At 36.5% G+C, this 23,885-nt stretch overlaps 1 protein-coding gene across 4 annotated transcripts in view; it reads right to left on the bottom strand.

Moving 5' to 3' along the window:
* The window catches only part of Tab3 (TGF-beta activated kinase 1 (MAP3K7) binding protein 3), a 54,753-nt gene that overhangs the window by 10,283 nt on the left and 20,585 nt on the right, over positions 1–23,885 (bottom strand). For all 4 annotated transcript variants that reach the window (XM_048336252.1, XM_048336255.1, XM_048336253.1 and 1 more), the window contains 5 exons: positions 16,618–16,809; positions 10,464–11,922; positions 8,957–9,117; positions 3,814–3,907; positions 1,100–1,183 (listed from right to left, as the gene is read on the bottom strand). In XM_048336252.1, coding sequence (XP_048192209.1) covers positions 1,100–1,183; positions 3,814–3,907; positions 8,957–9,117; positions 10,464–11,922; positions 16,618–16,719 — 1,900 coding nt within the window. In that variant the 5' untranslated portion in view covers positions 16,720–16,809. The remainder of the gene's footprint in view (positions 1–1,099; positions 1,184–3,813; positions 3,908–8,956; positions 9,118–10,463; positions 11,923–16,617; positions 16,810–23,885) is intronic.

The following is a 23,885-nucleotide window of genomic DNA, read 5'->3' as shown; positions in this document are numbered from 1 at the left end:
GTTACCAACACATGATATGCAAGTTCAGAAGCTCATATTTTACAAACCCCACACTAAAGTGATCAGTATGTATACAACCCAGTAGCATTGAGCATGAAACTCCATATAATGTTGCCATATTTGGCAGTCACCACTAAGACTGTTCTTTGTAACGTTTTTAGAAAACAGATTCTGTGTTGAAATCCATAAACAAAATATCAAACACTTAGAATTAGGTCAAGTTACATTATTTAAATACATTTTAAACATTCTAAAATGAAAATTATTATAGCGTCAAGTAATTACCTATGCTTTCTATGTAGGTGCTCTACACTTGAGCCACACCTCTAGGTTTTCTCTTACTTTAGTAATGTTTTGGATAGTGTTTGTGTATTTGGCTAGACTAGGTCTCAATTCTACTATCCTTGCAGCTGAGATTCCAGATGAGCAAGACCACACTCAGCTCTCAAGTAATATTTTCAAATATAAGACATTTTCTACTACCCCAAGTCTTCATGATTAAACTATCTTTTAAACACGAAATATATAACTTAAATTCAGTCTTTAGAATTATAATTATAAAACAATATGGGCTGCTAGTAGGAATGGGGCAAAATCTACATTCATTGATTCAACATGTAAATTTAATTGAAATTAAGTTTTAAGATACTGAGATTCTAATTACCCATTTGATGCCTTGACTATAAAAATCAATTCTATGTAACGAGTATCTGAGAATAATTCACTCAAACCTTTGTTATAAGGATTTATTTTACCCTTAATGAAGAAATAGGCAGTCTGTATACTGTTATATTCATCTTTTGAAATACACAAAGGATTGAAATATACAAGGATTGCCTGAAAATCTGTAGATCTAACTTTTTCTAACATAAGATCTTTACACTTCTGTTTTTGTAAGGATTATAGCCTCTACAATGTTGAATAAAACATAATATAAACTATATGACATACTGTTTTAACTTCTTTAAAAAATATATCCCATCAAAATGATCATTATTAATATTATCATATTAATATCATCAATATACTTTAGATAGTTAGGTGAAATACCAAAAACACTGCTTTTTTTCTCAAGTATTTGTGTTATGTCCCTACTCACCTTTTTTAGATGGTTTTGGTGGTACAACTGGGCCAGGTTCTATGTTATCATAAAAATTATTCATGGCTTTTGGATCAAAGTTTCCTGTAAAGAAAATATGGATATTGAGGTTCTTTGTCTTGTTATTTGAATTTTTAAAGAAAATAAATGTAAGAAAATATTTTCATTATTCCTCACCTCCTTTTCCCACTGAAATTGTTTTATCACTATAAGAAAGATCAAATCTAACCACACTAATATCTGTCTACAATATCTTACCAAAAGGAGAAATAATCCTAATGGTAAAACTAGTCTCTTTCAGCAGACCCAAGCACATGGGGCATTTGAAGAGGTTAATGAAGGGAAATGAAAAAATTGCTGACTTATTTGTTCTGCTTGTTGTAATTTAATGGACAAGCTATAAGAAGATCGTGAAAGCTTACTTTCATAATTCACCTTAAAACTTTATCATCATAAATTCATCCATGGAAGACAAAGAGGTAAATTAGATATCAAATCATATTTTGAGATATCAAATAATCTAGATAAATTTCAACTTTCAGGAAAAACAATCTTAAATTTAATGTTAAATGCTATCTACAGGCTTTAACAATGCTGCCTATTTCTGAATACACAGAATAATCACTGAGAATTGCCACAGCTTTCACCTCCTAAACTGATCACTCCTTAACCCTACTATGACTCAGTGCAAATTTTGGGTCCTACTTTCCCTTCTGTACTAGGCTTATTCTACACAAATCCAAATAAGCTTTTTAATTATACCCATGCTTTATGTCATATGTACATCAAATCTCTTGTTTTCTAAACTTGATTTCTTTCCCCCAATAAAAATTCCCTTATTAAATACTTAAGCTGTTTTTCAATCCATGAACTTACATGTAATCTACAAGCTGAACACCGCCAAAACTTAGGTAAAAACTTAATATAAGGTTTTCTAAGGTGTGAAATTTAGTGTACAGTAAGTATCTTTGTACTCCTTAAGAGATTTAGAAATGCTTACAAAGAGCTCATTGTCAAATGCAGACTAAATGCCTTGCTTATAAAACATTAATAATGGCTTCTTCTGCAGGTCCTATTACAAATGCTTTATCCTAGTTGGATATGTTCTTTTATTTTAGGAGAATTTTCTAAAAGCAATTCCTATTATAGTTCATAAAAGTCACAATACTATTTGATGAATTAGATTTTTATCTTTAAGATGCTGCTTATCTAGTTTCTTCAATTACTGAAGGTACAACTGATGTTCTGATTTCTGGATCCTATAAGACTTGCTATATATATGTATATATATATGTGTGTGTGTCTTATATTATATATATATATATATCCTAACCAAATGTTTCAGTTAGTGTCTTTTGTTTTGCTTAAAGACAGCACAATTAAAAAACTTGATGCAGCAGCTTGTATAAGCTCCACATCATGCATACTGATTCATTTTACTGTTTAAAACTAGTAGGCTACACAGTGACTAGGCATCTAAAAATAACTTGAAGGGAACCTGGAGTGCATAACTCAACTTTTGCATTCAAATTTGCCTGTTTATATTGTTCACATAATTTTCTATCTTTTGAGAGTTCACTTCCCTCTTTTATCTTGCCTAAAAATGACAACGTAGAAGCTCTCTTAGCTGTCAAAATTAAGAATTAAATATAGAGATTTTGGGGAAAGTTGTTTTAAAAAAGGGAATTGTTTAAAATTACACATCAACTTTAATGTAATAGGACATGAATATAAATAGTATTTTTGTTCTTATGCTGCAGATTGAGCTCAGGGCCTTGTGCACTACAAGCAATCCAATCACACTGCCATTGAGCTGCATATTCAACTAATATATCAATATTTTAATGTTGGACTATAACTGAACGTCCACATTATCTTACATAAATAGTACTCATCCACAATGACCTAAAGCACAGGTCAGCAAGCTTTATTTCAAGGGCCAGATAAATAATTTAGACTCTGTGGCCTGTAATATAATCCCTGTTGCAAGTACTAAACTGTGTCCTTGAAACACAAAAGTAGCCATGAACAATATGTAAGCAAATGGGTCTACTACTTCACTAAAACTTCTTTTTCAAGAACAAGGAGGGGGGTGTGTTTGCAGATCACTGATCAGTAATTTTGTGTTTCATTTCTTTACAGACTCTAAAAAATATTGTTCTCCCCACTTAACCTTCTTATCCATATCTAATTCAACGTCCTTTTAATTTTAGAGATTTGCCTTGGAATCTTAAAAATGTTTTCTATGGGAATGTCATCTATTAGTCAACAGTGTGCAGCAACTTAAACAGTCTATTTTCCAAAAGAAAAGTCTGTGAGACTCTTACATAAAATTAACCCCCAGAAAACTAGAGGTGGTGTTATGGCTCAAGTGGTAGAGTGCTAATCTTGAGCAGAAGAGCTCAAGGACAGTGCCCAAGCCCAGAGTTCAACCCCCCCCCCCGCAACAAGAAACAAAACAAAACCCCATTAATGTAAAGTAACAACACAGAACAGTCTAAATGCTATGAACGAAATGATGAAACTGCCAAAGTAAAATTAACTTTTCAAACTCCCCAAATGTGATATATGACCATGGATGGGATGTTGGAATCTCTTAATCTTATAATGGAAATATACCGTCTCCTAAATCTATAAAACCAAAATGATTGCTAGTTAAGCAGTTTAAAATACCACACTATTACTTATGGTTTACCAAATAATCAAGTCTATACCTCTAGATTGAAGAAGATCAACTTCTTTCAGTGTACAGTCAACATTTATCTGGAGTTGTCTGTTCATGCTTCGCAATCTTGTCATTTCCTCAGGCTAGTAAGAAAGGACCAAAAAAAGCAATTGTGGGAAAGTCATTATCAAACCTAACATTTAACAACTTGTTTCATGTTATTAGTTCTGATTAGCTATCGCCAAGAATATGGCCTTAGTCCATAAGAGGATATGTTTAAGAAGTTTTATATGTCATGCTTTTAAAGAAATAATCAAGTGCAATGGGGACAACAAAAGAGCTACTAACAAACAAAAGCTGCAAGAGTGACTATAGAGAGTATATTTATGTTTTCATGTAAGTTAAATTTTAAGAACCAATATTTCAAGGAAGAAATGTCTATGGTTCAGGTATTGTCTAGCCTGCTAAAAATGACAAAACTACTTATGTTAGTGTTAGTTTCAAGCACTTTTTACCAGGATTTTCTCCTCTGTTCCTTTAAACAATTCATTAAGGTGGATAGTAATGTCATATACCACACCAATTTATTGATGATAAAACTGAGACACAGACACATTAATGTTCGCAAAGTTATAAATCCAACAACTGTTAGGTCAAGATTTATATACAGGTCTTACATATTAATTCACTTAGAAATCTTTTTGCCTTTTTTCCTACAATGAAGACAGTACTTAATCTAGTACATAAACTTTTCAGGCACAAATTTGTTCTTTCTCCAACTTGGTTTATTGCAAACTTTTGAGCCTACCCAACTTCTTTGCCCTTTCAGGAGCACATATGAATCTGTGAAATGCAGCAAGAACATTTTTTGGAAGCCTTTCCTTCTTTATGCTTTATTGTGCATATTCATAAATAGTAAAGTCAGTGCATGGATTCTAGAGGCATGGGTAATGAAATTTTAGCATAGCCCAGGAATTAACTCAATTATCTAGGATGGTTTCAACTATACAGAGTAAAATATTAAAGTTCCTATTACTACATGTAAGCCATCCTATTCTGTTAAAATATGTTTTGGGGCAAAAGTTAAATATGTTAACAGTGAAGAAAATGAGCAGAAAGATTATCTTAAGTTTACAAAAATACAAGATCTTTAGGAGGTATTATAACAGTGAGTTGGAATGCAAGAACCAGAAGTTTCAAAAAATGACAAAAAAAAGGTTTGAGCTAGAATCCCTTCCAAGAGAACAACAACAAAAATCACTTGAAAATATTTGTTAGGAACTGCTTTACTTTCCCCATTCCTACCAGCAAACTGATTATGTGACAATAATGTGTAACATGTTTCCCTTAATTATTAAGCAATATTAAACTAGTTTAAAACATATACTTGAGAACTTTCAAAGATAAAGCATTTACTGAAAAGATCTCAAGAATGATGCTATACTAGTAAAAACATGTAAAAATAATCTATTCTTTGTGGCCATCAAGAAGCAGAGGCTGAGCTTTCCTAGATAATTTGAGCCATCTGAACAGAGATGTTTCAGCCATGATGGTCCTGAGTAGGGAAGCTCTGTAACTCATTGTGAAAATATGCATTACAGTCAACAGGCTATTACACATATGCTCGCAACAAAAACCACTGGAACACATTGAACTCAGGGTTGATAAGATACCTATGTTCTTTGTCATTGCTTCTGAGTTAGCTGGGGGCTGGTGCCTCATGTCTATATTCCTAGCTAATCAAAAGGCTGAGATATAAAAGATTACAACTGAAAGCCAGCTTGAAAAAATCCCTGAGACTCCATCTCCTATCAGCCAGTAAAATGTGGAGCTGGAGGTGTGGTTCAAGTGGTATAATGCCAGTTGCAAGCAAGCAAGCCAAGTGAGCATGGAACTTCGAGTTGGGGCCCTGGTAGCAGCAAAACAAACAAACAAACACATATATTAATATATTATATTTATACTATATTTACATATTAATATACATATAATTTAAAAATGTTAAGATTTCAAGAGTCACCAAATATAGGTTTGTAAGGCAACAAAATATATCTAATATTTCAAAATGTCAAATTCTAAGTTAATTTCAAAAGGTGGGGAAATACTGTAAGTCAACTGTTTTGGCACTTTAAAGATCATTGATATTCCTTTTTTTTTTTTTTTGGCCAGTCCTGGGCCTTGGACTCAGGGCCTGAGCACTGTCCCTGGCTTCTTTTTGCTCAAGGCCAGCACTCTGCCACTTGAGCCACAGCGCCACTTCTGGCCATTTTCTATATATGTGGTGCTGGGGAATCGAACCCAGGGCTTCATGTGTTCGAGGCAAGCGCTCTTGCCACTAGGCCATATTCCCAGCCCCTGATATTCTTTTTTGGTCCCCAAATTATGTATCTGGAACTCAAAGGCTGTAAAGTGGTTCAAAAATCCAATTAGAATAAGATGAAAGGGGGGAAGTAACTTCAGGATAGGAACAATGGCAGCTTTCTTATTAAAACATTACTTATCGTTCAAGGTAAGATTGAAAATACTCTTCTCTTCCATGAAATTATGTCGCCTTTGTATCTTACTAGCAAAAGGCTAATATTTCTAACTCCAAACTCTGAAAATACTTGTATCATCACCAGTTAGCTGTTCAACACTTCTGGTTCACATTTTCTCTAGATGTGTGTATGTGTACAGCATGTATATACACATATATAGCATATATATGTATACATATTTTTCTCACAGTCATATCCCTTTAATGATTATATTTTCTATAGAACTTAATATACAATGCTTTGTAAATACCAAATTGGGGGGAAATGGCACTATTATATTATCTCACACTTGTGCTTGCCGTAAAAAAAAGTTCATTGCTGTGATCACAAATGTGCATTCCACTCTCATCAAGCAATTCTAATACTTTTTTTTTCCCTGGCACTGGGGCTTGAACTCAACACCTCACACTTACTGAGCTTTTATGTTCACAGCTGGTACTCTACCATCTGTACTATATACACCTCCAGCCTACCTTTTTGCTGGTTACTCAGGGATGTAGTCTTGGGGGTTTGCTACCTAGTCTGGCTTCAAACTGAGATCCTTCAGATCTTAGCCTCCTCAGTAGCTAGGATTACAGGCATGAGCCACACATTCTTTATACATAAAACATAAGCATAAACAGAATGTTACTTATCCAAGGATCTACCAGTGACAAAATAGTGGAACACTGAGATTTGCAACTCATTCAAAGGCCCACTCCAACTTTTTATCTCTTGATTATCAGCCTCAATGAACTGCCAATTTTTGAAGCTCGAGGACTGTCTATACCTGGGCTTATTATACTTTTCTGCCTACTTTATGTATATCTTTATGTGGTCCATGACAGCTGGATTATCAATATCATTTTCCTAAAAAAAGACTTTCAATAAAAAATCCAATTTAAGATCTAGATATTTTGAAGCATTAACCCGTTACTACCTTAAACCGTGTTCTACTATGAATTTTAGAAAAATCAGTAGGGTTTTATTTAAGCAGTAATTCTCATACAGCAAATAGTTGCTAAACAAAGTTTACATTGTTAAAGAATATGACTTCTAAGGTATAGATCTGTTTAATGTTTTATAGTTACCTAAGGATTCCCTTATGAGTCACAGGCTTCAGTATATTTCCCCAAATACGATTCAACTGGCATCATTTTCCAATTTGCCTTGTACTTTTCTAAGTGACTACGTAATTTAAACTCTCCCTTCTAATGATGACTAAACTAAGGACAAGTCAATAATAAAAAAGCTAACTCACTGAATATGCCTGTTCATCGGGAATCTTTTTCCTCAAAAACTTCCTTTGGTTCCCAGTTATCAGCAGAGTAACACCTTGAAAAACTGGTTAAGGTCTAAGCCTCCATTCTACCTCTATCTGCATTAACTTCTGGAAACTCATAAGAAATTTCATGCTTAAACCAGGGAACTCTACTTACTGCTTCCTAAAAGTAAGACTCTATCTTATCTTCGAACCTTCATGACTTCATGTTCTTTTTCCTTCAAAAAGGCCTTCCCCTTTGCACTCTGCCTGTAGCAGTACTACCTGTACTTTCAATCTGGTAACCTTAGGAAAATCAAATGAAAGCTACACAGTCATCTCTTATATAATCCCATAAATAAAGTGCATATAATTTCAGGAATCTTCACAGATCCCTATTTGAAGCCAGATAGCTCAGACGAAAACAACTCTGTGAGAAAAGCTAAAGGCATGCTGACTTCAGGGAAGCTGATGCATTTGCCTACTTCTTGAAATCTGGAATCTGGAAACTTACAATGAGAGATTACCTTGAATTTAAACAAGGGAGGAATAGCTACATGGAAAAAGTAGAGGGCAAGTAGGCTTGAGGAACAACAGCATTTATAAACACAGATTTTTGGAGGGGCATTCCAGGAGAACTGTTAAAGTAGAAGTACACTGAGTGTATTCAGGAACCAGTTAATGTATGGATTCTCTCAATGCCCATAAACATATACAGTACAGTATAATATAGTTACCTGCTGGTGTGTGTAATTTTATACTGGCAGGTAGTACTAATTACCTAGCCTAGTACAACGCTCATTAACTATATGCAAAAAAAAAAAAAAAACCAAAAACCAAAACACAACTTCTTGAAAAAGCCATGCCAAAAGTTGAAATGAGAGGTTGGATAATAGAAATTTGAAAAACCAGTAGATTTTAGAAGAAATGTTTTAGAATTTTCAGAGTTGTTTCAGATGACTAGAATTCAAACCCATTAAATAACACATCAAAAATAAATAAACCAAATCTTTGTACAGGAGCAATTCCCCTGAACGACTATCAGTCAATATTTTCATCTGGCTTCTACAATCACATATAACAAAACTGCCTCAAGATAGTCTACAACATCTTCAAAATTCCTCTCTCATTTTAACAAAAGTACTTAGAAAAATGAATGTATGAGAAAATTAGATAATGTGTGTTTAGAAGAATGAGTACATCAAGAATAGCTTATAAAAGTATCGGTAAGAGTTCTCTTTTCTGTGATAGAAAGCAATTTATAATAAATGAGATGGCACTCTCTTGTCAGTCTTTGAAAATACTGATGAGAACTAGTGAAAGCATTGTTTGATAAAACAAAAACAAAACCCTGCCAGGAACAACCTCACAGAGGAACAAATGGTCTTATCAATACATCCCAATTGATCACTTACCGTGGGGATTGCAGTAGTGCAACTGACCCTTCTCAGCCGTCTCTGCATCAGGTCATGCTCCATGCCATTAACTTCAGCCTTCAGTCGCTCTAGCTCCTCTTTTTCAAGTTTCAATTGCTTTGCTAACCTCTCCATCCTTGCTCGCTGATGTAACAGCAAGGCTATAGAGCATCACAGATAAAGTCATTGCAGAGAATAACTTTGGAAAACATTGAGGAAAAAAGACATCTTCTACATATATTGCTATGTATAAAAGATGCCAACTTGGGGGGGGGGGTAACACTTACTCTAAGGTCTTCCTAGGGCTTCTTGACTTCCCTATCTGCTTTAATTTTGCTTGTAACTGCTACCAAAATGACATCATCCATATGTTCTGTTATCATACTTTTACTAAGGATATTCTTTACCATCCCTTGGACTCTCTTTAACATAATTGTTTTTAAGAGGCTGATATGTATGTATAAATTATATACGTAATTATAAATGAATCACATTTCTTCTTATATACTGAAAGAATGTCAAATTCTCAAACTATCCTAAAGCAATTTGAAATAATTGGAATAGATTTTTCAAAAATCTAAAAAAGGTCTACTATTCCACTAATAATTTCATTACTTATAAATACTATTATGCCATTCAGGCCATCCTCTTTGGAAAAGATGGAAATTCTTTGATTTGATGAATTACTTTATCCTGTATGAATTTTCCCCACTCTATAGTCTCTCTCTCTCTCTCTCTCTCTCTCTCTCTCTCTCTCTCTCTCTCTCTCTCTCTCTCTCTCTCTCTCTCTCTCTCTCTCTCTCTTTCTTTCACCAATCCTGCAGCTTTAACTCAGGGCCTGAGCACCATCCCTGGCTTCTTTTTGCTCAAGGCTAACACTCTACCACTTGAGCCACAGTGCCACTTCTGGCTTTTTCTGTGTACGTGGTGCTGAGGAATCAAACCCAGGGTCCAGGGTTTCATGCATGCTAGGCAAGCATTCACAGTCATGTAGTTTCTATTTTTAACAACGGCCATGTTACATGACTGTATTTTTCCCAATGGATGGTCTCCTCTCACCAAAAGGCTTACTAGTTCATAATCATCATGCTTGCACTTTCATATTTTAAAACAAGGTATGTAGATAACTCAGAATCATTACCCTTACTTTTAATAGTAATGCTATAGCCCAATATTAATAAAAAATGAAACATTCAATTTATATTCTTTTTGTTTTCGTTCTGGGGCTTGGACTCAGGGCCAGAGCACTGTCCCTGGGTTCTTTTTGTTCAAGGCTAGCGCTCTGCCACTTGAGCCACAGCGCCACTTCTGGCCATTTTCTATATAGGTGGTGCTGAGGAATCGAACCCAGGGCTTCATGTATACGAGTCAAGCACTCTTGCCACTAGGCCATATTCCCAGCCCCAAAACATTCAATTTTAAATAGCTAATAAACAGTGTTTAACTTTGAATAAGAGATTGATACTTTGCCACAAACCTCTCATTTCATAGGAAGGCTAAAATTTACCTTGTGTGTAGGCATAATCATCTGATCCAGAACTAGAACTTCTTTGATATTTATGGCTTCCCTTTTCTCCCCCAGATCCTGGTATCACTGAAATGGGCTGAATAGGTTCTGGTGCTGCAGAGCGCTCTTCTTGGTCCACTAAATTTAAAAGATTTTCAGTTGTTGCTCGGCCTACGGTAATTTTAAAAACTGTAGTTGGGTTTGGTATCACCCGAGGAGATGGCGATGGAACACATGAAGGTCCAGTTGGCTGTGTATATGTAATATACACAGGATTAACACTAAATGGAGGTTTTGGTTGACTAGATATTCCTCTTGAAGGAGAACTTGATGGTGGTGTGGTGGCTGTGTACAACGAGTGCTGATTCCGTGGAGATGGCTGATTGCTGATGGGTGACGGACTCCTAGTAATTGTTGTCCCAGGTCTCTGAGAAGGTTCAACTGTAATTTCTATTTTCTTCATGGAACCTTTGGGTAAGCTAGATGCTGCGTACGGGAGATAGGCCACTGAATGACTCCCTTGCTTCTGATAGCTAGGAGGTCCTTGTTGATATAGATGGGGTGGAGTAGTTGAAGGACTAGGTGGCATAAACACATGGGAGCTTGGATGGCCCAACTGGGGAGGTTGCACTTGATGCTGTGGAGAGCTGAAGGGTGAAGGACACTGAGAAGGAGGGGGTGAATGGTAAGCTGACTGAGGGATTTGCTGCTGTTTGGGAGAATACTGAGAAGGTTGATAGTTCTGTTGGTGTGGATAAACAGGCAAAGGACGTTGGCTATAATGAGGCACTGGGCCCTGTGGTGAGGACTGCCATGGCGTACTTTGGGGAGTTTGTCTTCCTGATGAACTCTGAGATGTCTGTCTAATATAAATAGAACCAGGAGAACCATAGAGATTGCTTGGAATTTGTGGAAGAATCTGTAAAGCTCTTGGTACAGTCTGTCCAGAAGGGAGATTTTGAGATACTGTAACAGTAATTGGATTTGTACTATACCGAGGTATGTGCATATATGATGGAGGTGGTGGCGGTGGTGAAGGCCCTTGCATAGCAGATGGATTCATTCCTGTTTGCATGGAAGATGGTTGTTGAGGTGGCTGTGAAGGTGGAGTAGCTGCACTTCTGCTCTGTTCATTCATAAAAAATGGATTGTAGCTGGGAGTAGCAGCAACAACAGCAGGAGCTGAGTGTGGTTCCTGAACTAAACAGATTAGCTGTTTACCTGCTGTATGCTGTGGATCAATATGTCCATCACTTGAGCTATGTACCAGTGTTCGACCACCATTAAGTTGAGCTCCATCTCCTGGGTGGTAGCTACCAGGAGAATGGATACCTAGGTTAATATGTAAAAGGCGATTTCTATTCATTCGGTTGTCATCTGGACTATGATATTCCATATATAAGTATTTGCTACTCTCCTGGGAAAGGGCTCGGCAACAGGCTTCAAGATTGTTATTATTCTATGGAAAAAAATGGTAAAAGCATCATTGGCAAAATTAACAAAGCTTTAACAGCAGAAGACAGGCTCTGCCAGAGAGTTATAAAAATATTACTGTCATAAGATAAGTAGAGAACAATATGGTCTGTAGTCTGGAAAGGAGATCCCAAACAATTTATATTATCAACTCCCAAGTTTTCTTACTCCAAATCCAGGATTCTTTTTATACTTGTATCTTGTTTTGTTTTTTGCCAGTCTTGGGGCTTGAACTCAGGGCCTGAGCACAGTCCCTGGCTTCTTTTTTTTTTTTTTTTTTTGGCCAGTCCTGGGGCTTGGACTCTGGGCCTGAGCACTGTCCCTGGCTTTTTTTTGCTCAAGGCTAGCACTCTGCCACTTGAGCCACAGCGCCACTTCTGGCCATTTTCTGTATATGTGGTGCTGGGGAATCGAACCCAGGGCCTCATGTATATGAGGCAAGCACTCTTGCCACTAGGCCATATCCCCAGCCCCCTGGCTTCTTTTTGCTCAAGGCTAAAACTCTACCACTTGAGCCACAGTGCCACTTCTGGCTTTTTCTATGTATGTGGTGCTGAGGAATTGAACCCAGGGTTTCATGCATATGAGGCAAGCACTTTACCACTAAACCATATTCCCAGCCCTTATACTTGTATCTTAACAAATTAAAATGTTGGATGGATCTTGGGCTCACCACAATTAACGCACCATGACCACAAAAAGAAAAGACAAAATTCCTTAAGAGTCAAAATAATAAAATAACAAAGCCTTTCCTTTTACTTGAATGTATTCCTATATATTTTCAAACTTTCGTTCAAAACAAATGAGCAAAATAAACAAAATTCCAACTCCACATTTTGAACTATGGCTCTGTGACTTAAAAGCCCTCATGTGGACCACCTAAATGAAATTCATTTCTACAATTTAAAAAGTTTTTGCCAGCTGAAAGGAAATTCTCAATTCCATTGAAAAATCTGAATTTTTTTCTAGTTGTATACATTCACAAAGACAGTAATTACAAACTTATTTTAGAAGTTCCAATTGCTTGTAAACTAAACAGGTATTATTCATTGCCTTTGACATAATCCATAAAAAGTTTCTTAATTATCATGACTTTATTTGTATCTTATAATAACACAAATATAATGCACACACATACTATCACACATTTATTTCAGGGAACGTACATTTTGTATAAAAATGAAACACTTTAGCTTCCGTTGAAAATTAAATCCAGTTAAAATTAAAATGGGACATAAATGCAATCAATTTCAGAGCTGAGAGAACTCTGTAAGGGTTCATCTACAGTCCAACATACACTTACACATGAGGAAAAAGAAGCCTAGAAATAAATATGTTTGACAATAAGCATGGAACTTGTTAACTGGAGGGCCAGTTCCACATTCCTGGCCTCCTGCATCCAAGTGCTCTTTCCACACAATTTCAAGGGATAGAGTATTTGGCCAAAGGACATTACCAAACTTAAGTGTTAGGAAGAAATCACATTCAGTCAACTAAGGCTTTGTAAAATGAAATATACAAAGTAAACTGTCTTCTTGAATTTTTAAAAATAAACCTTTGGCTTACACATTTTATTCTTTGACTTATTTATTTATTTATTTATTTATCCATTCATTCATTCATTCATTCATTCATTGCTGGTCCTGGGGCTTGAACTCAGGGCCTGGGCACTATACTTGAACCTCTCTGTGCTCAAGGCTAGAATTCTACCAGTGGAGCCACAGTACCATCTCTGCCTTTCTCTGTTTATGTGGTAATGAGGAATCCAAACCAGAGCTTCATGTATGCTAGGCAAACACTCTACCACAAAGCCACATTCCCAGACCTTGACAATTTTATTAAGATTCTTAAGCTTTAATGCTTTCCACCACCGAATTAGGGTATTTAATTAGTATCCCCACAAAAAGGATATGAATTCAAAATGAGGAAAGAATGAATTTTGCAATTTATTCAAATGCATGTTTATAGCAACAAACTGAATAAACCTAAAACAAATATATGAAAAAAATTAAGATCACAAATATAAGACAGTTAATTATTTCCTTCTTTCCACTTATTTGAGACTAGTTCTCACTATGTAACCATGGTTGGCCTTGAATTTTCCATCTTCCTAACTCTCTAGGTGTGTAGCAAGACACTCAGTGTGCGTGCGTGCTTGCTTGCTTGCTTGATTTTGTCGGTCATGGGGTGTGAACTCTGAGCCTGGGCACTTTCCTGAGCTCTTCAGCTCAAAGCTAGTGCTCTACCACTTGAGCCACAGTGCCACTTCTGGTTTGGGGGTGGTTAATTGGAAATAAGAGTATCACAGAAGTCCTGCCCAGGCTGGCTTTGAACTGCATGCAATCTTCAGCTCTCAGCCTCCTGAGTAGCTACGATTATAGGTGTGAGCCACTGGATCCCGGCTACGACACTCAGCTTCAGATTATAACAAGGGTATCATCAAAAATAGATTCAATGTTTTCTCTCATATGTGGAAGCTAGATCTAAAATAATACACTGGGATAATCATCTAGTACTCTATAGACATTCACATACAGTGAGACCACAGGAGGATACAGTTAGGGAAGGAACACAGAGCACAATGCCTCTGTGCCTCTGATCATATAAAATAATATTTATCAAAATGAACTCCAGCAACTGGAAACAATAGCTTTTTCTCTTTTTCTTTTGTCTTGTTTGTTCATTTATCTGTCTTTGGGAGGGGAAAAGAGACACAGAAATGGAGGAACAAGGGTAAACAAAAGCAGCAGTGGCACTCAGTAGAAACTAGTTGAAAATGAACTATATAACTTGTGGGCAGGGATGGGAGGGAAAAACTGGGAAAAAAGCAAAGGAAGGGGTGACACTGTCCAAAAAGATATACGTTTATTACCTGACTTATGAAACAGTAACCCTTCTGTACACCACCTTTATAATAACAATAAAAAATTTAATTAAAAAAGCAAAAAGGAGGAAAGAATTTATTCACGCACAAAAGATTTCCCAATATTCTCACTCTACATACCCAGGCTGAGTTTTACACTTGCTACATGCTCTGGACAGAAGGGAAAGTGTGACTTATGATGCTTTCCCCAGATTTTATAGCATCGATAAACATGGGCCTTTTAAATAGGGAAAAATATTCAAATGTCATATTTGATTTGCTAACTGTCTTTTGAAATTTGCTAAAAATGTATCAAAGAGTAAATGGGTAGAGGTTAGAATTTTTAACTAACAAGGTGTATTTGAATACTATTGAAAGGACTGAAGGGGGGAAGCATCATACTCCTAAAAAATGATCCTAAATTAAGGGATGCTAGTCAAGAGAAAGGTTTTAAGGCCTGCATTCCAAGTGCAAACTACTAAATCTCATTTGTTTTCACTTAAGCGCAGAAAATTTTCAGAGCCAGTAGGTAGTATATCTCCATAACAATAGGTTATTAATTACAAAGGAAGGAAAAATGAAAGATTCAGCACAAGGTAAATATAAACAAGTATTCATTGACCTGAATTTCAAGTTCTATTCTCTCAGTTTGGTTAAATGGCAGGTAAATAGAAGATAAATAAAACAAAACAAGGTCTCATTGTAGACCTAGAGTAGGTGAGGACAGTGATTGCCAGGAAGTGGATTCCTCTAGGAATATTTCCTCTGGTTTCACTGCAGTAGGGAAATACCTTTGCTCTATGGGGCTAAAGAGCTGAAAATTCAGACTGGGAATGGGTTAGGAAAAAAAGGCAAAGTAACTGTAAAAGTCTGAATCCCAAAGGACTAGACCTAATAATGGCTTTATAAAGGAAACACCTCTGTTACTGCTATTGTTATGTGAGTCTCTCTACCCTCCCCTGTATAGTTTGTTGTACCCTCAGCTGTTCACACTGCAGTTAGGATAGTGTTAACACAGGTAGAGTGCTACCTGTGTGTGGTGAAGATCAATGGGCAGGGTTGAATATTGCTTCTAGAAGACAATTTAATAAGGAGTGCCATAACTGAGATCTTGTGAAAGAGGATATAATATTTAATAGGGGAGCAACAGGTCTGTATCTTTGCTGTCCTTCAACAAGAAGACACATTGTATCTCAGAGATGAAAAGTTAATGTTTCTAAGCTAAAGAAATGGCCTCACACTTAAACTGAAGTATCAATAAGGAAAAGCAGTAACAAAGCTCAGAATGTACAGTGAACTTCAAAAGTAACTTACATATTTGAAATTGTAAATTCAACCCTAGCGTATAGTTCTGTGGTACATCTCTTGCCCTGGGTTCAATCCCCCAGACTGCAACTAAGGGGAAGAAAGAAATTCTAAGGATTTGGGAATGATGACAACCAAAAAAATTCAGGGAGTTAAATGTAAAAACCCTACTTTTTACTACGTGCCTTTATTCTTCTTAACATTAGTGATTCTCAGTATGGAGAGACTGTGCCTTTCATAGAACATCTGGAAATATCTAGAGACAGTTTCAGTTATCCCAACTTTGGATATGCTACTAGTATATAAGGAACTGCTAAACATTATGCCAAGCATACAACAAATCCTCACAACCAAGAATTATCCAGTCCAAAATGTTTTGTTAATGGCTGAAAATTCTGCTCTAAATGTCCCCCTGTAAAACACTGCTGACATTTAACTGATCACTGCACAAAGGCAACTCCAACAAGAAAAACTGTAACTAAGTTATATCACTATCACTGACAGGAAATTTACCTGTAACATGCACTGAGACACCACACCCTCTGGAATTTCAGGGAAACGTTGTCGAAGGTCATGAAGCACCTGAATATCAAGCTGTGGGCTGCTTTGCGCCATGCCAGAGCAAATGGTGGTTGAGTTTCTCTTAGAAAATGGATGTTAATCGGCCTTCCAAGAGAAATGATCTTCCAACATCACAGTCATTTTCTATGAAAAGAAAATAAAGTGTGATCAGCCCCAATTACTCATTTCACTGTATTCAGAACAATGCCGTAGATATGTTAAAAGTGAAAAACCTAAAATATGTATATATCTAATTCCAAGGTGAGAAAATAGACCAAGCTGAATTTAGCCAGAGATTTTTCTGATATACTCAATGGCTCAAAGCCAAAACAAAATAAAAAACTAAAAACCCAAAAATCTTGTTTCATTTTAAAGCTGAAATAAAAAATAGCGGCAGCAAGATAAAATGTAGACTATTATTATTTGGCAACCACATTTTTCTAGCCTTGAGAAATCTTACTTATGTATGTCACTCATGTTTGCCCAAGGGCTCTCACATCACTCCTCTAAAGCACAGTAATCATTTTGATGTCTGGTCTAATGAAATAAAGAAAAAAGAACTGGGAACAGCACCAAGCACACTTGTATGGTCTGCCTAACATTCTCTTTGTAGTTTGAAGCAAAAAAAGGTTTGTATTTAAAGTTTAAATAAAGGAAAACTCAATGTCCAAATGGTAACAAGACAAACCCAAATGGAAAGGCAATTTTTTTTTAAAATTATACTTGTGGCTCATTATTAGCCAGACCTGCCTGGTAGGTTTTCTCCTACTTCTGGTGCCACTGGCACAAGCACTAAAACGCAGGCTCTCAGTTCACAACTCAAGTTAAGCATTCTCATAAAGTAACTGTGGAAGCAACAATGCCTCATAAATAAACTGGCAGGACACAAAGTCAATTAAGCAATCCATTACTTAATCTGCATTTGCCAATTTTAAAAGTAAAAAGTACAGTAAATATCATAGACTCTCTTATGTATGCTGTGTTTAATCACTAGATGATCACATACTTTTTGTCCTTGTCTGGGGCTTGAACTCAGAGCCTGAGCACTGTCCCTGAGCTTTTGTGCTCAACATTAGTGCTCTACTATTTGGGCCACAGCTCTACTTCCTACTTTTTCCTGGTCAATGGGATACTGATGTATCAATTGACAAAACTGAAATGTAAGTAGTACATTAGAAGTATTTAATCAATGTTAGATGTAGTGAATTTACTAAGATTACTCAATCAGTAATTGTGGTGGCATGTAAAAATATTTTTAGTCTTAGGAACTAGGCAAGCTTTTAGGAATAAAGGACATGATGTGTGTGCCTGTGTGCGTGCATTCGTGCTCCACTCTTGGGGCTTGAAATTGGCCTGAATGATGTCCCTGAGCTTTATTGTTCAAGATTAGTGCTCTACCACTTGAACTACAACTCCACTTCCACTTTTTTTGTAGTTAATTGTAGATAAGAATCTCACAGGGTTTCTGGCCTAGGTTGGATTTGAACTATGATCCTAAATCTCAGCCTCCTATGTAGCAAGGATTACAAGGTGTGATCCACCAGTGCCTGTCTTTGTCTCTCTCTCTCTCTCTTTCTTGCTGGTCTTGGGGCTTGAACTCAGGGCCTGGGTACTGTCCCTAGCTTCTTTTGCTCAAGGCTAGTGCTCTACCACTTGAGCCACAGCACTACTTGTTTATGTGGTACTGAAGAATTGAACCCAGGGCTTCATGCATGCTAGGCAAGCACACTACCACTAAGCTACATTCCCTACTCTTTGTATTTCTTTTGATGGTATACAACTGACTAGACACAGGGCCTCACAGAGACTAGATAATCCAGTAGATATTCGGTAAAGTGAAAACAGAATCAAATTTAAATTCAATAGAAATGTTAACAGCTTTCCTACCAGGAAATGATCAGTACCAGGACTTTCTGTTAGGAGCTGACCACATTCTGAAAAACTCCAAACTTCTTTATAAAGAGCTTCTGAAGCATCCAAATGCTAGAGATTTCCCACTGGTATAAAAAAAAAATCTTGTTTTTCTTTTCATTTGAAGTTTCCCATCCTTAATTAAAGGTCTTTAAAATACAATGTCAATATAAGAAGAAAAACCAAAAGTCAAAAATGAAAGACAGGTTTCAGGTGTAAGCGCTTGGGCTCCATGCAGTTCACGGTACTTTGGAGTTGCCAGCTCTCAGCTAGTTTTGTCAGCCTCCAGTACGAAATTACCATTAATCTTATCACTATTATCATTTACCATTTACTAAGCAATCATGTCCTCTAAGTTAACTATAATTATTTTCATTTCACAAATAAGAACATGAACTCAGAGACTAAGTATATGGCAGAATCATGAGTCAAATTCAAACCGATCTTCTAAAAAGTCTATAATAGTTCCATGTCACCAATAGGAAGCAAGAAGTCCCCAGGGCACATTCCTAATGATGAGCACCATTTAGTGTATCATATGAATAATGATTTAAAGGTATTCAGGGTGATGGAGGACTGAGAGGGAAGAAACAATACTTTTACAAATTAGCTGGCTGTTTCAGAATGTAAAAATCTGTGCTACAAGGAAGAAGTTATCTTTTCTTAAGGGTTGCAAATACTTGTCTTGGAAATATTTTATTAAGGTACTTTCAAATTGAAGCCAATGAGTTAAACACCCAAAAAGATGGCTGTAACCTGAAAAGATGATTGATAGTACACTGGCATTTCACAACAAATGGAATTCTAAGCTGACATAAACATTTTCTTAATAGTAGCTGACATTCTGTCCAGTATTCATTAACAAAAGCCCTAACAGACATGGATAATCACTTAGTATCTTAGTATTTCATGGTGGTATATATCACTCCAAACAAATGTAATAATGTGTGTGTGTGTGTGTGTGTGTGTGTGTGTGTGTGTGTGTGTGTGTGTGTGTGATAATCCTGGTGCTTGGACTCAGGGCCTGGGCTCTGTTGATTTGGGATCAAGACTAGCACTCTATCACTTGAGCCATACCTCCACTTCTGACTATTTTTGGTGCTTAGTAAGAGATAATAGTGTCAAGGGCTTTCCTGCCTGGGCGGGCTTTGAACTATATTTACAGCCTCCTGAGTAGCTTTCATAAAAATGTTGAAGTATTTTTTTAAATGTAATATCCCCTTTGTTCACTAAGAGGCTAAGCAACAGTTTAAAACCATCTTTTAATGCCAGATTATGAATAAAATATTTCAGTTGATAATCAAGTCACGGTCTTTTAAAAAAACTTAAAAACTTCTGGTGTTAGAGTGGGGTAAGGTCATGAGGAGAAGGGTAGATTAATGGAAAGGGAAAGGATGGGCCAATGCAGTCATAATATTCAAGGTATGTATATGAAAATGAAACTAGGAAAATTGAAGTGATGGGTAGGGTTGGGAGAAATAGGAGAAAAGTATCAAGGGGGTATCACTGACTGAGATTATTGTACTCATAAACTAACATACTGAACTGAAGCCTCTCTGAACAATTACTTAAAGATAATAAAAAATAAAACACAAAAGTATATTTGTATTTAGTACCATCAAAAACTAAAACAAAGCTTTAATATAGTGTTGTATTATATTAGTCTTTGCTACAAAGCAGATCAAACATACATTCTATTGTCCATATATATGAGAGTATGCATTACTATACAGAATATACACTAACTTTGTTTATGAAAATTAAAACAGACTGCTACTTTGTATACAATATGAGAAGTACTCGATGATTTGTTCATTTAAAATCAAGCAGAGACATTTGCCAGCTATTATTTGTTATCCATTAGCAAAGTTGATATATTAGCCCCTTTTTACATAGGTCCAAGAAAATGATTAGTTTGTATTGTCCTCCAAAGGTAATCTTTTTGTTCTTTATAGTATTGTCCTGAAATCATGAATTTAAATATATCTAACATTAACACTCTGAAGTTCAAATTTTTTTCCAGTTTTGACCAGCAGATCTAAGCTGGCTCTATGTTAATTTGACATGATATTAAGTTATCATGTATATCTCACTTGCTATTCTGTATGACAAGAGTTTCATGATCTCCCACAGTCTTGAACTGAAATGATGCCACTAAGAAGTCCCATATTTTTAAACATAAGAAAGTACTGTACTCATTTTTGTGATTGTGAAGGATATTTTTCGGAAGGCTTGTCACTTTACCAAGATAAAATGATACAATATTGCTGTTTTGCAGCCCCGATTGAAAATAGATATAGGTATTAAATACTAATGCCTACTAATATTATAAAAGAGAGAAAAGCAGACATGTGATTCCCATAGTCTTCATGTAGAGTTTGCTGATGGCTTAAAATGTGTATCCAATCAACCTTTGGATCTAGATGTCCACATACAGAAATCCAGCACACAAGAGTCATCATGAGCTGCTCTCTGTATGCCTAACAAGCAAAATCTAGACCCCAGGAAATTTGATAGGTGAAAAGGACACAGTTCTTCAAATTGTACGGCAAAATAAAGAAAGAAAAAAAAGACATATACCTTTGGTAAGAAGGATTAAAAAGCTGCAGACTATAAAATTTCAGTGTCTTTTTTTTTTTTTTTTGCCAGTCCTGGGGCCTGGGACTCAGGGCCTGAGCACTGTCCCTGGCTCCTTTTTGCTCACGGCTAGCACTCTACCTCCTGAGCCACAGCACCATTTCCAACTTTTTCTGCTTATGTGGTGCTGAGGAATCGAACCCAGGGCTTCATGCATGCTAGGCAAGCAGTGTATTGCTAAGCCACATTCCCAGCTCCTACTTTTTCTTTTTAATGGTAGAGTATGAGTATGATCAAGATGGGACAAGGGACTTCTAAGGTGGCTGGCACAGTTCTATCTTAGGGACTTATAAGAGTATTTACTTTAGAATAATTAATTATACCATAATTGGTATTACACAACTTTCTGTGTTTAAGTCTTAAATAAAAGCTATTTTAAAAATTATTTAAATATTTTAAAATAAAACATTAAAAATAACACAAAGAAGAATCTGAGCTGTATGGGCTGGTCTCAGAACTGATCAAACTCCGAGGACACCCTTGAAATGCTAGCACTAAAGCCCAGATGGCCATAGCTGTAGCTTACGAAGTTGTGTAGGTAGTAATCTTAAATCAAGAAAGAAATACTGTTGATCATCACATAGCTCATGGGCCACATGAACCAGGAGCTTCTGCAGAGGTAACCTTTACTGCCTGTCAGCTCTGGGGGAGGGGTACTCCTGATTTTTGCAAGCAAGACAAAGACTGGGGCTCCGGATGCTATGCTTAGAAATGGCATCAGGGAGGCTGTCTTTAGTTTTATAGCCATCTCCCTAATTCGGGAGAACTGGCACCATAAGTACAGCGGGTTCTGTTCCCAAAAAAAGGAGCTGCTAGGACTTCTCCCAAAAGAATTCCTCTTCCTAATTGAAGAGCTCTGGTCTGATACCACAATTCCCCACACTCCAGAAAATGATGTGAACATTTAAGTGCTTTGTTTCCACAGCCGTCTCTGAGCTCAGCAAATACATAGAATGGTGCCATTATGGCTCAGAGAATTTTACCTCTGCCAGAATTTAGCTTACTTCCAAAATAATTATATCAGAGGTTGCAAACCAATAGTCTGTGGGCTGAAATCTAGCCCACAGATCTGTTTGGATTTTAAAACAAATTGCACTACATTTTAAAATAGAAACTTTCCACTAAAATTAAACATCTAGCTTTCCTCTGAAAAATTAGCCTATGAAATGCAAATACCAATTGACAGAAGCTGAGGTGCCATTTTCCACTTTGCCTAGATCCCACAGTACCTAGAAATCCTAAATAATAAGGCCTGCCTTGCTTCAGTTATTTACATACTGGCTAGGTTAATGGTACCTACAATGTGTTCCACAATGAAGTTTAAAAGAATTACTGGCTAAGCACTGGTGGCTCAATTCCGTAATCCTAGCTACTCAAGAGGCTGAGATCCAAAGGACTGTAGTTCCAAGTCAGGCAGGGCAGAGAGGCCACAAGGCTCCAACTCCACAATAACCAGCAAAAAGCTAGACTGAAGGCATGATCTAATGTGGTAGAACACCAGCTAAGCAAGCAAGCCAAGTGAGCTCAAGGCCATGAGTTGTAGAACAGTGAATTAATTAGCTAATTAAATATAATATTGTGTCCGTTTAGTGTGCCTTAATAGCATATTGTTGGGAATGTGGCTTAGTGGTAGAGTGCTTGCTTGGCATGCATAAAGCTCTGGGTTTGATTCCTCAGCACCACATAAAGAGAAAAGGCTGGAAGTGGCACTGTGGCTCAAGAGGTAGAGTACTAGCCTTGAGCAAAAAGAAGCCAGGAACAGTGCTCAGGCCCTGAGTCCCAAGCCCCAGGACTGGCAAAAAAAAGAAGGAAAGAAAGAAAGAAAAAAATAGCATATTGTTGATGCAATAATATGGGGTGTAATAATTTCTCATTATGTGACACTGCCCCAGGAAAGAAAAGTTATTCAGTATCCTGACCCGTCCCATAAAATCTCAGCAGCAGCAAACAGTTCTAGAGAGGTAATAACATTCTGGCTAATGACCCTCGTTAACATGTTAAGATCAGTGGTGTGAGCAATCTCCCAGGTCTCAAGGATTCTTCTTGTGTGGAAAGGACTTTGAAGATTAAAAATATTCATTAAAACTATTCACTAAAAATATTCATTAAAATATTCACTGATTTTTTTGGAGTGGCCTGGTCTAGTAATAACTGTTAGGCAAAATTAAGTATATATATATGATTATAAAGTTTTTGTAATTTTTCTTCCACTTGCTTGATGCTTTAGAGGCTGTGATTTTAAATATTTCCTGAAGCCTATCACTGTGCTAAAAGCTTTATCTAATTTCATCCACAAAATAACCCCATGCAAGAAGTACTAATATTCATATTTTACAAATGAGGAAATGAGACTCAGAGCAGGTAAATGATTTGCCTGCCCTTGTAGCGTTAGTAAGTAAACAAGGAATACACACTTGAAGTCTTCACCGTTATTCTCTTGTGTTGTTGCTAACATGATGAGATGGGTGATGTCTTAATTCTTAAAGGCAGCTTTAAAAAGCAGAATAGTATTTGTATTAGACTGAATTTTTCAAGATGAACAGCAACAACTGGATGATATTGAAGCATAATAAAGAATCTTTTACTAACAAAGGTAAGAGCTCCAATTTCAAGTTTTGTACATATATGTAAAAGCAGTACAAAGTAACAAGAGAGATATAGTAAAATAGTAA

This window comes from Perognathus longimembris, chromosome 28 (assembly GCF_023159225.1).
Source record: "Perognathus longimembris pacificus isolate PPM17 chromosome 28, ASM2315922v1, whole genome shotgun sequence".
NCBI lineage: Eukaryota > Metazoa > Chordata > Mammalia > Rodentia > Heteromyidae > Perognathus > Perognathus longimembris.
The sequence above is the reverse complement of the archived record's forward strand: the minus strand, read 5'-3'. Positions and strand labels throughout refer to the sequence as shown.